This window comes from Clarias gariepinus, chromosome 7, assembly GCF_024256425.1.
Source record: "Clarias gariepinus isolate MV-2021 ecotype Netherlands chromosome 7, CGAR_prim_01v2, whole genome shotgun sequence".
Taxonomy (NCBI): Eukaryota; Metazoa; Chordata; class Actinopteri; order Siluriformes; family Clariidae; genus Clarias; species Clarias gariepinus.
The window spans coordinates 14,776,947-14,790,105 of record NC_071106.1 but is presented as its reverse complement, the minus strand read 5'-3'; the positions used below and the strand labels follow the sequence as shown (position 1 = coordinate 14,790,105).

The 13,159-nt window shown below is 38.4% G+C and overlaps 1 protein-coding gene across 3 annotated transcripts in view; it reads right to left on the bottom strand.

Annotated features, from left to right (window-relative positions):
* The window catches only part of tspan9a (tetraspanin 9a), a 245,092-nt gene that overhangs the window by 83,658 nt on the left and 148,275 nt on the right, over nt 1–13,159 (bottom strand). For 2 of the 3 annotated variants that reach the window (XM_053500909.1, XM_053500910.1), the window contains one exon: nt 3,838–3,917. In XM_053500909.1, coding sequence (XP_053356884.1) covers nt 3,838–3,900 — 63 coding nt within the window. In that variant the 5' untranslated portion in view covers nt 3,901–3,917. Of the gene's footprint in view, nt 1–3,837; nt 4,246–13,159 lie in introns of those variants that run through there. The other variant, XM_053500908.1, reaches the window with a different exon arrangement.

Sequence of the window (13,159 nt, the reverse complement as noted above, 5' to 3'; positions counted from 1 at the left end):
TTTTATAAATGTAGTCTAAAAGACTACGAAGTCTTTCTAAAAGACTTTTTTGTCTTTTATTTCCAGTCCAGCCCAGAGGAATATTTTTATTTGTTAAGGCACACAGTGACGTACATTACCAATCACTCAAGCATAAAACCAGTGTGAAACAGCTGCAGATGATGACAGACGATCTGCCCAGTGATTAAGTACAGTATACTGGTGATGCTGGAGACTGAGGGGTTGGAACAGACGAGAGGGGAAATGAGGTCGCTGCTGAGATTGTTAGATTGTTCAGACTTTGCTGCCTGTTATTGTTGAGGTGAAATATTTGTTCCCATTTCTTTAATTTAATCTGTACATAATTTAATTAACTTTAATATAGAGAAATGAGGAGTGGCTCAAGCCTTTTGCACAGTAATGCATATTTAAACTTAATGATGCTTCCAACAAGAATATTGTTAGAAGCTCAGTCTCATAGGACGCGAGTGCAATTAAGAGTTTTATTATAACACAACACAAGGAACAGGTTATCCAAACAGGCAAGGGTAACCACAAATCAAATCTTTGAAAACGGGGCAATCTACTGTACGACGAGCATAAACGAGATCAAAACAGAAACTAAACTAAAGAACAGAAACGTTGGTACTGTAACTACTGGAACTAATCATAGGGAGTATTATGCTCTAATTAAACGCATGCTTCAAAATACTACCAGTTTAGGTATGATATGAGTACTGTACTGTAAGGTAGGCACTTTTTTACTAGCCAAAATAATTAGTGTGCTCAGAAGGTCTTTTTTCTGAATCGAGAACACGCAGGTACAGTATATGGAAATGGAATGAAATAAAGCTTGTCAAAAAAATTGTACAACTTGCACAAAGAGAAATAAAGCTTTAGTACTAGTCAAACTTGTGTAATATTCTGTGATGCAAGAACAGACCCCAACATGTCGTGGCCAAAACCTTAATCAACACATCATATATTTATGTAAAGCATGCAAAAAAACATGATGTGCAACTTTAAGACATAAGAAAAAAAGATAATAATCATCAATTGGCATTATTGTTTAATACATAGCTACTTTCCCTTTGGCTCGCCATCTTGTTAGATACCACTTTCTAGTCTAGGAAATTAGGCAGCCCACACATATCGCTGTTCGGGATAAAGATTGTACTTAAACGTTGAGCTAGCTAATGAATTTATGATTTGTCCAACCCTGCTCTGTCTCTCTTGTTTTACTCTAAAGTGAGTTAAAGCTGTGTTTAATGATGAGACTCCCTGAGGGAGGGTTACTGAGGTATACGCCTCCCGCAGACAGTGGCAGAATAATAATGATATAATCGTTCGGGACCACACACACACACACACACACACACACACACACTTGATTTCAAGGTTGTCAAACTCAGTTTCTGTCTGTGCCACACTGCCATTTTTGAGTGCCTTCAATGGACCATAAACTGTACGGACAATTAATTTCTTAACTTCATATTAGTGTGACTTTAAAAGCAAAATGTTGGACTTAAAAAAAAAAAAAAAAAAAAAAGAAGAAGGCATGATTGATAACATTTTTAACTCTGTGTACTATTAGACCAGAAAAAGAAAGAAAGTGGGAAAAACCCTTTATTGGGCTAAATGATGCATTTATCAACTGAACAAATACAGTATGCTCATAATCAATAAAGTTTTCTGTTTTTCTTGCAATTCTGTATTTAACGTATTTGCATATTGCTGTTGATAAGAAATCTTGGGCCATTTGTTTAATTTCCAAATTTGGGTTGTTTCTTATCACAAGTCATATATGATTGGCTTTGTGTCCTAAAGACTTTCGCAGTTTCACAGAAATCACACCGGTTAAAATAATCATGTCCTCAATCTCACACTTCTGAAAGAAATGTCTTCTCTGAACATCCACTTTTTTTTTTTTCCCAGCAAATCTTATATCCTCGCTGCAACAAGTCTGTCTAGATTTTTTTAAAGATAAAAAAAAAACACAATAGAGGGATATATATATATATAAAAAAATCATATGTTGTTCTCCCTGTATAGACATGGGACACTTCTAGGCTACTTATTTCCTCCCACCTCCACATGCCACATCTCTCTCTGTCCCTCTCTCCCTCCAGAAAGTACAATTCAAGCTCCTGCAAAGTCAAATTCTGTTTTTTTGGATTAAAAAAAAAACTAATAAAAACATTTCACCCAATGGTAATTGTTGTATTGAGGCGGGCAGGTTTTCAGCACTGCCCAGGCAGGATTTTGTCAATTTGATCTGGCAACCCTGGATTACATATCATGCAGTTTGAAGTAAAATCTTGAAAGGATGGCAAATATTGCATGTATACGTTTAAACTTGGGTCATGGGTATGTCCGAATGAAACATTTTGGAACATTCAGTTATGTCTAAATAAAAGACATTTTTAAATTTATGTTAATAATATGTTAATATTTATTTTATATGTTACATATTAAATGTCTGAAAGGACCTTTGTAAAAGATTGGCTAATGTAAACTGCTCTAGATCTGAATGACTGTGTGAATGTGTGTGTTCATGGTGCTCTGTTATGACTGATGTCCCATTCATTCTGGGTTTATTCTAGCCTCATACACAGTCTTCCTGAAAAACGCTCCAGATTCATGTTGACCATGAACGGGCTAAAGGAGTCAATTGAAGATAAAAGTGCATAGTTTATATGCCAACTCCACTAACACTACAAGTCGGTTCAGTTATAAAGAGTATTAAAAAGGCTAAGCTGACACTAAATCCTTGATTTTCAACAGAAACTGCAACGATTCTAAACAATAAATCAAAAGGAAATGATGCTTTTTAATCTTAGAAATAGAAACAGCAGCCGGGTTTATCATTTCGACTTGGAAAGACATTGAAAGGATCACAAGGCACATAATAATCATCTGAAATATAATACAGAACATTTTTGTTCACTTTATTAATAGCAGTTTTATTTTGTGCGCACAGGGAGCAGCCTTACAAAAAAATCAGGACACGCTACCAAGCACCCAGCACGAAACAGTCACACGCCAAGTATCAGAGAGACTCGGGACCCTGAGTGTCTCCCCGGGAGATCGGAGTTACAGACACATGACACACACTGACTCCTCCGCATGCCTTTTCCTCTTATTCCTCATGCCCTCATGAGAATAAATCCGAATCTGACCATGAAATACAGGCTCCCAGGGGGCTCTGTGTATATGTAACGTGTGTGTATGTGTGTGTGTGTGCTGCTTATGCATGACTGCCTTTTCACAAAGGACAGAGCCTACTGTCCTCCTGGCAAACAAGCTGCTGTCATTCTCATCAATCCAAGATAAACACTGATGGTCACTTGTGTCACAAATTTTTCATCTCAAATAGCGTTCAAACTTATCAATCCTACCAAGCTTAAGGAATTTAAAAGTCAGTATCACGGAGCAGGTTGCAATAGAAAAGAACCTCCAGTGTGTTTGAAAAAAAAGAAAAGAAACATCTTTATGAACAAATTAAAACTGTGCATGATTATGCACACCACAGCACAGCTGCCGTTCTCTCGTGATTAGTCAGTAGACTCGCACAAAGTTGTGTATTTCCCAGAGGCCCTCCACTCAGGCACAGACAGAAATAGTCGTGTGTTCATAAATGACAGCACATGGCAGAGTCAACCTGATGTAACGGAGAGAAATGCACAGTCAGACCAGCTAAGCATTCACTTACAGGAACGTGCATTCTAACCTGTCTTACAACATGTTTCACTGAGAGATGAATCGAAGACATACGCACGCACGCGCAGCATCAGGAGCACCAGATGAAGCAGAGATGAAGACAGGTTAAATAAAAAAACAAAACAAGATATCACTTACCCAGAAGATGAGGTTAAAGATGAACATCATGTATTTCAAGCAGCAGAGGAAGCCACTAGCCATGTTGCACTTCTTGAATTCTAAAAGGAACACAAAGGATAGATCCAGGTAAAAGACCACGTATTTGCTGCTTTTGGAAGTGCTCGGTTTGGTGCCTTCCTTGTTGTCTGTGGCGGGCTGTTTGCGCCCCGTGGAGCCGTAAAAAGCCCCGGCGGTGAAGCCTCGTCCACCGAACGGACGACCTGAACTGGACGCGCGGGCAAAGTCCGAGTCGCAGCTGTCCACGGAGGGGCTGCGGTGGATGGCGGACTCCTCACTACTTGACTTCTCCATGCTCTGGGGCTGAAGCTCTGCTAGCTAGATCATACTCTACCATGTCTCTCAAAGTGGCCGGGCAAAAAATTTCAAAAAGTGTCTCCCCAAAGACTTTTTCTCCCAGAAGAGTGTCTGTCTCATATGCACACCAATCAGGAATAAAAGTCTAAGGGAAAGAGATGCCACGGGAACAGAGTGGATTCCCACTCACGCTCTCATCACTCTTGATGAAGCCCAGGAGCCAACCCGTGTCCGGTGAGTATGTGACAGAGTTCTTACAACTTCCACATCTCCTCCTGCTGCACGCTTTCTTTTACTGAGCCGACACGCTCTTTCTTTCTTTCTATCTTTCAGAGCCACAGTCTTGCGCTCTGTTCTTCCTTCCCTGCCTTCTCCTCTCCTCTCCTCTGCACTGAGCTTGTGCTCGTGGTCTCAGCGCTGCCGCTGATGTGTGCGATTATCGGCAGCTGCATTCACTGGACATTCCCTACTACCCCCATTCAGCGCTAAGCCATCTATCTATCTCCTCCTCCTTATTTCCCTTCTCCTCTCTCTCCCTCTCTCTCTCTAACTCCCAGCCCCCTTCTCTCTGACAGGGAACCAATCAGGCATCAAGTGTTGTCTCTAGCCCATCCCATTCATTTTGCTTCATACTTTGCTTTTTGCCTATACAAGTTAATACTTGATATTCACTCTGGATAAAGCTGGATAAAAAAAACATGAGTTGGAGAAAGGCTGTTTATTTGTAGTCAAAAAGAGACCCTAGTTTAATATCAAACGGATCCACTGAAATCTTCAGAATTCAGACCGCAAGTAGCTTTAAACCTTGACCCGTCTGACCTTATTGCTTAGCTCCAATTCAGTGCATCATGATTGTACTTCTTTGCCGGCGTTCTCTCTTTGAGTTGTCAATCGCAGGATTTGCCTAGTGGTAAAATAAAAACAATCGCGCGCATGACTGTTCGCTCAATAGGTTCATGGTCTCTCAGTTCCTTGTAAGGAGCGACGATAGATTGGCAGCGTCTCTAGCTTAGGAATTATAGCACCATTTCAAGCACGGAAACAAGATAGTGGCTAACACATATTCAATGCTTTCCTTTCAAGAGCCAGGGACATAGTCTGAATAACCTAACACTTATTCCCTCGTTCTTGGAAAGACGAAAAAAAAAAACTAATAAATAGATAAATAAAAAACAGATTTATAAAGCAATATTGTAAAGTCGCATTAAAATGTCCCTTGCAACTTCCATTCTGGAACAAAAATAAATCAGTTCGAGATGTGCCGTAACAGGAAAACAGGGTGAACCTCAGGGTGGCAACAGTGTCACCATAACTAAATTGATAAATTTCTGATAACGGCTCTTTTGGTCAAATTTTTTCTCAACAGCTTGGTTTTTTTGTATAATATTATGGCAGGATATAACCATGAGTATTTGCTCGTCTTTTTTTCCCCCGGATCACATCTGTAGCTCTGATTAACCATAATCACAGCTATCATTCTTTACATTTCAAACTGCTATGTGGATGAATGATTATACATTAAAGGTGCTGAATAACTGGAAGAAACAATCTGGTAGGTAAGGAGAAAACAATTTGATAGTTCATTTGACTTTTTGAGGTGGATTTTTGCAAAATTTTAACTATTAATAAGAATCAAGGCACTAGGCATGGGGAGAACAAGCATACTCCAAGAACACAAAGACGAGAACCGAACCCGGACCCTGGAGGTGCATGGCGACAGTGCTAACCACTACACCACGGTGCCCCTCAATTCAATTAAATTTGATTCTATTTGCTTTATTTTATTTGATTTTAATAGCGCTTTTAACAATGTTCATTGCTGCAAAGCAGCTTTATAGAATAAAAAGAAAACTATGGAAACGTGTATGAAATGTAATAAAATGCTTATGAATCAAAATATGATATTTCATATAATTTTTTTTTGGCCATTAGAGGAAACTCACATGATGCTTGAAAATAAGTTTTGGTGATCCAGTGATTGATGTTACATTTACTGCTGCGCGATTTGATAAAAAAAAATCATGTGGCGAATATTTTGACAAATATCATGATCGCTTAAATCCACGATATTTACAGTAACTATTAAATGTACCATTTTGTATTTAAATGTATTTATAAAGGGTAATAGAATATAACAGCTCACCTGAACTCATTAAAATGATGTTTTCCAATATTTATTTATCCCTTCAAATGCAATAATAATAATAATAATAATAATTTGACAATTAAAATAATAAAAATTTGACAATTATTGAAAAACTCTACATAAATTCCCAACCATATATTACAGGTAATACATTGTAACGTTCTGTGATTAAATAATTGCACAGGTCCTTATCGTGATTAAAATGTTTATGGGTCTAATTGTGTAGGTTGACTGGAATTCCCAAATTGCCCATAGTGTGTGTATGTGTGTATGTGCGTGCGTGCGTAAGTATGTGTGAGTGTGTGAGTGTGTGTAAATATATGAATAAATGAATGAATGAATGTATAACTGTGCAGCACTATTTATGCTTCAGCACGCTTGTGCAATCTCAAACTAGTAAACAGCATTCAAAAGCACTAAAATCATGAATTGCCCTAAAACTAAGTATGTATTAAAACCTACAATGAGACAGTATTAAAACATCACTAAGTATGAGTGAACATACAAACACATAATGCAGTGTTTGCCAGTGGCTTTACTCGAATCCATTTCTTTGTGTTAGAGTATAAACAACAATTCTGAATGCCTTCAAGACTAACAATACAATTACAAAGCGATCAATTAGCCGCATGCTTTAACACTACACCCGGAACACTTTTTTTTTCGGGATCATCCGACCCACGGAATACACGTGCAGCAAATGATACATTACGCCGCATCCTTTTTCGAAATCACTTTTCATTTGTGCACGCACACTATTAGATCTGCAGAATTGGTTTTACACCGTGAACAATAATTTGGCTACTCTATCTGAAGCAAAACAGTCAATTGTGCCGAGTTTAAATCATTCATTACGCAGGCTGTTCTCCCGCAGGCATGCCAGCCACTTCATTTATTTAGACGTTAACAGATTTGTAATGTCTTCGCTATTAAGACCAAAAGCGGAGAAACACACTGTGGAGAGTGAGACAGACAGAAAAAGAATTGACCAGAGCTCAGAGCGCCCCTGATGCTAAGCTTCAATACAGCCTGCCTCAATGCTGCACATCAGCGAGCTGATGTTCATTAGGACGCTACAGGAGCTTAACGCGACAAACTCTGCAATGAGCTGATAAGGCTTGTTCAACACCATATCCCGTCTTCAACTCAATTGTGCATCCACATGCATCCACACACACACACACACACACACACACACACACACACACACACATGCACAAATGCAATGTAATAAAAGCAAAAGAACAAAAAAGGTACCTGTGAGATCAAAATGCATTTCGCTGACTCAGATGGCGTTTGAAAAGAGAAAAAAAAAAAACAATAAAAACTTTAAAAGCTATGCTGGTATGGCTTTCTTTACCCAGTGCTGAAAAAAATCAAGCCCTCTCATTTTATACTGTGTTTCTTTTTGCAACAGATCCCATAGTGCCACAGAGTACGAGCCAGAAGATACCAGAAAACTGCTACAAGACTGTATGCAAAATGCAAATCAGCATCCATAGGAAATGACCTGATGGCTTTTTGTATCTGTGTACGCATGATTAGGATCCCCATCTGACAAAAAGCTCTTAACTCTGCCCAAGCAAGGTATCAATGTACAAGCTAATTACATTACAATACAAGACAATATTTAAAGTCACATGATGATATTTCTTGGGTCTTGTTGAAAGCATTCAGATTAGACTCTCCTAATGAACTGTTCACTTGAACGCTGATCCAAATAGATGCATTTCTACACACAAAGCTATAATGCATAAAATGGTTCTGCCATACCTACTGGAAAGATATAGAAATCGACAAAGATTATTTGCCAAACTGCGAACCGAAAAGTACCTCTGCCTGCACTAGAGACCCAGGGGATGAAAGTCCAAAGTAAAGAATAATGAGAGCGAGCTGTTCTTATGGAGTAAACTAATCTGGAATGGAAGCTAAATGTTCCCTTCAGGAAACGTTTCCCATCACATAGTGTTACCCCATGTAATGCACAAATGCTCAGAAATAATATGTTTACTCCAAAAAGAGAGAAAAGATCAGATCATGTGCTTACTTGGCTTACTTGACCTGTCACTCCAATCAGGCCAGATTGCTTCAGGCTGTTCTGATCGCGGAAGTGTTTACGTGATGCATTTTTATTCCGACTGGGTTATTATTCCAATTATAGCTGATTATAAGCACCAATGTAAACACACCTAGTGACAACACAATGCACAACGATTAACCCATTCCTATCTTTGGAAAAGGCACAAGTAAGTCTCAGGTTTTGACATCGTCTTCTTGTATATTGTGGAACCCAGAACAACAGTACCAACAGTGATTGTAAGCATGACTACAGTAGGTAGATTGTAAGAAAATTCGCACAAGGTATCATACAAACATAAGTTATGTGTGCGTTTTGTGTGCACAACACATCATTACCAGTAATTGATAAAGTGCACATGAAATAGTGAAGGCACAATTACGTAAACAGACTAAACATTGCTCAATCGCTCAAGTACAAATATACTGTAGGAAGATGACAGAACCGTGAGTTATCTCTGTTTGGAATAATGTGTGGCGTAATTACAGACTTGAAATGCAAATCTTTTAATAAGAGTGTTCCTGCGTGAATTTCTGCCTTTGATGATACTCCATGCTCAACCATAATGAAAACCTTGCATACATTAATTTAATGCTGAGTTATTGATACATAGCAGATATTGTTTAACCCTTTCTTCCGAACACCAGCGACTAGACAGAAGTGCCGAGCGACCATGAATTGCTTACATTGTGCCCTGAGATCCATATGCTGCAGTGCAGTGATACTGCTTTACCATTTTTTTTTTCCTGTAGCAGAATAAATCTGGGAGCTCATGCAACATGCACACGGCAAATACCCACTGGCGAGTAGCAGAGATCAGCTAGAAAGAGATAGAATAATGTTCCGTGCTTAACACAGCTGTTCAAGTGTGATAAGAGCATGTCAAAGCAGACGCGCGCTACAGTGCCATAATGCGCCTGCATTGTCACTTCATCCAGTAGTGTCTTCCCTGTGAAATGCCCCCGGACCCTCGGACACAAACAGCTGACCGGGTGCAGAGTAAAAAATAACTCTATTCGGCCAGGAACGTGGCTGTGTAATAAGAGCAAGTTCAAAGTCTGCTAAGTGGACTCTTCTAATGCGTTATAGAGTGAAACGATTACACTGAAATCTAGAAAGCAATTAATGGCCACCACTTGCGAATTGCAGGCTCGATTTGCAGGGTTTCATACGTTGAAACCCCTTTAATCATGCTGCTTATGCCCTGTATTGACTCAAGCAGCAGACAGAGAAAATCGAGTTAGATTAAAATCCAGAATACAATACAGTCAGAAGAAGAGTCTACTTTTGCACTAACAAGGAGTTTTGAATGACTGAAGAAGCCTAGAAGAAGTCAGGAGGTCCAGAAATGATTTATGAAAGCTGTAACAGCTTCACAGAACCGAACCCACTGAGATGGAGAATAGGGAGAGGAGACTTCTATGCTTCTGAGAATGACTAAATTCCCAAATAACGAGTGCTAATTTGCATGAGCAGTGAGATAAATTGAAAGTGCAGTTCATGTGCATGTAGTTGGTGATTTATAAAGGATTATTCTACGAATTATGTAAGGTTAAAAAAAAAGGGGGCAGAAAACAAAATGTGAATGAGGTTTTGCATGTGCTTAGCGTTCTTGGTAGACTCCCAAAAAAAAAAAGCGTCCTGGAAGAGTGAACCGTGCATAAAACTAAAAACCACTGCTGGAAGCAAAGGTGATAAAATGCAATAAATAAAGTGGTGCATTTGTTAACACAGCAAATGTCAATAAAAAACCATTTTCAACTAGGAATGAATTAAGCAAACCTACGTATAAGAAACAACTTTATTATGGTGGTTATTTCTATTCAGTTTTCTATGATAAGGAATTAAGAACTAAGACTTTATATAATTTATCTTCACTTGATAGAAACAGGCTTCTACAAAGTTAAAAACCTGCTCTTAAGTTGTACAGTAAAGCCTTTAAGTCTTAGTAAATTGCAGTGCATATGCAATTACGATTGGTTTGCATAGACACTTACTTGTATTTTGTACTTCAGTTAGAGAAATAATGACTATCATATTCATTAAGGGAACAAATGTCATTTTAATTAAACGTTATTTTTGCTTATGTAAAAGACATACAGTACAGTACAGTTCACAGATGCTGTTAGTAAACCACTTTGCAGGTGTTCTCAAGCAAGAATCCACTTTTACTACACATGCAAGCGCATACACACACATAAGTATGTATCATGCACAGTTGGACATTTCACAGTTGAACATATACAAAGTTTTTAAGGCAAACACAGTTATGAGAGTAACAACTACCTTTATTCTCTATATAATCCCTTGCTACACTAATCTCAGCGTCGTGCTTGGATATCGTCAAAGTAAAGAGTTCTCTCAGTTCTCCGAAGTCTGCTTCGCGTCTGAAATGCAAGCCTCCCAGGAGCTCAACATTTGGAAATGGCTTGAAACGAGGTCAGGACTGTACGGGGATGTCACAATACCTTCCAGGGTTTTAAGGGGTTAAGCAAAAAATAAAAATAAAATAAGAACAGCTTTTGAGATCAGACGGGCTATTTTCTCTGATAGTGTTCGATCGCTGCAAGTTTAATGAACGACTGACGTCGGCCCTCCCAGCTGGGATCGTCATTCATGGAAATACGGTCTTGTTTAAAACGTTATCTCAATTCAAAAGTTTTACTGCGGCCAAGATTCTCATCACCGCACTGCGCTTGAAATCTCCTGTAAAACTGAATTGATTTCACGCCTATTTCTATGAAAAATTCCGGTTTGACTTGAACGTCCCTCATTTATCAGACTGTTCTTGAAATACAGTTCGGTTAGTAACATGGGAACGGTTGTGGTGCACATACGCAGGTGTGAAAACAGGCTCTGGGTATCGGACCACACACACTTCTTACAACCACCTGTAAGCTGCAAGGCCACACTGAATAAGCACAGACCATCAGGCAACAACAGCTTGACTCCACCAAGTCTGGCAATTTACACAAGAGCATGCCAGTTAGGTTATACTTAGACAGTCTCCAAAATCAACTACCTTTCTTGACTTAAACCAACACCTAAAAATACACTATTTTGAGACTCTTAATACAAAGACAAGTCATTAGGTCAGTCTGTGGGGTTGATAACATGTTAAATCTTTCATTAGGTCACTATCTTGATTGGTAGGTTCAAACGCAAAGATGTGGTGAACACTTAATGTTAATTGCTGTCTAATTATGGTCATAACAGCACTTAATAATGTGGCTAAGTAACCTTTCAGTGTGCTGAGATGATAATTGGACAATGTAGTGAAAAGTTTCTCGATTCCTGAAAAAAAGGTTTTATAAATTCTTTTTTTAGGGCACGTATGCGTAGTTCATGCGTAGGTATGCCGATCCTTAAGTAAAAAAAAAAAGATTTGTAAGAATATCCATGAGGCAATCATGAGATTTTCAGATTCATTCAGATTTTATCCTAACCTTAAGCCTAAACCTAAAGCCATCAATACTGTATAACGCTTGATAGCATAAGTGTACTGAGATACAATGTCAGTAATTATGACATTCATATATAAAATCAGCCAAGAAACACAACCTAGTTTCAACAGATTTTGTGACCCAGGTATGTTATGAGCCATGTAAGTCTGTTTGAATAAGGATTAATAAATGTTACTGTAAAGTTTTGAGACTTATGCTACTGCCCTTTTAAAATGATTTAACTGTGCTGTTTAATAATAATAATTAATGATGAACAATCATCTGCACAAAGAACCGTATAAGCCACTTATCAAACTCAAGGCTCTCGGGCAAATATACCTCACTAACTCATTTCATTCAGCTCATGGACACTGTTCAAATAGATCCTGGTAAGGATGTGGTCGAAGCAAGAAGCAGGAAGAACTTAATACGGATAAGGATGTATTAACGACGGCATTGACCAGTTAACGGCCTAATTACCACCTCTTAGAGACTTCCTCGCATGGCGCTCTGACTAGCATTGGGATGTCACTGCACGGTTGCTACATTAATTAAAGAACATCCTTTTCAGGCTTGTGCTATACTGTAGCTGTGCTGGGTCCATGTCAGGTTGCAGACGACTGCATATTACAAGTCCATATTACATTCTTCTAGTGCTTTCCACGTTTATGGCGTGCAAGCAGCAGGTAATCATCGTGTCTATGTCATGTTCAGAGAATTCAGTAAAATTACTGAATCCAATTCCTCACACCACCACGCCATGATAAAAAAGCGCTGTATGTGTTTAGACGACTGTATAGAAGATGAGTGAGTGAGTAAGAAATAAAAAAATCTGCTGTCAGTGCTGCACTTATTAGCCAGATCAAATAGAAATCTGTGTGATTATTTCAAAAAGCTGGTGTAATACTGTTTTTAAATCTTTGTACTTTTTTAGAACCAGTATCCCATGCAACACTAGTCTGCCTACATTTTTTTCTATCCCTTGAGTAATTGATGTCCCCACAACAGTGACTGGTGAATGGATTAGTCGATTAGTCTATGCAACCCCTAATTCACTACAAGTTTATAATTTAACTCGGTATAATGAATATTAACACCTTATATGGCAATCACCTAATTAATGTACCTTCTACTAGTCCTTATTTTTTTAACTGAAATTGCTCTTTTTTTTTCCCTTTTTTTCTTTACTTTTCGAGCATAGATTGTTGTCTGTCAGTCAATTAAATAGATAATTTTAAATGAACAGCTTTGGCTTTTTAGCACTTTAAAGGCTTATAATAATATGCCCTGACTATGTTTTATACTATTTCTTAACACCAA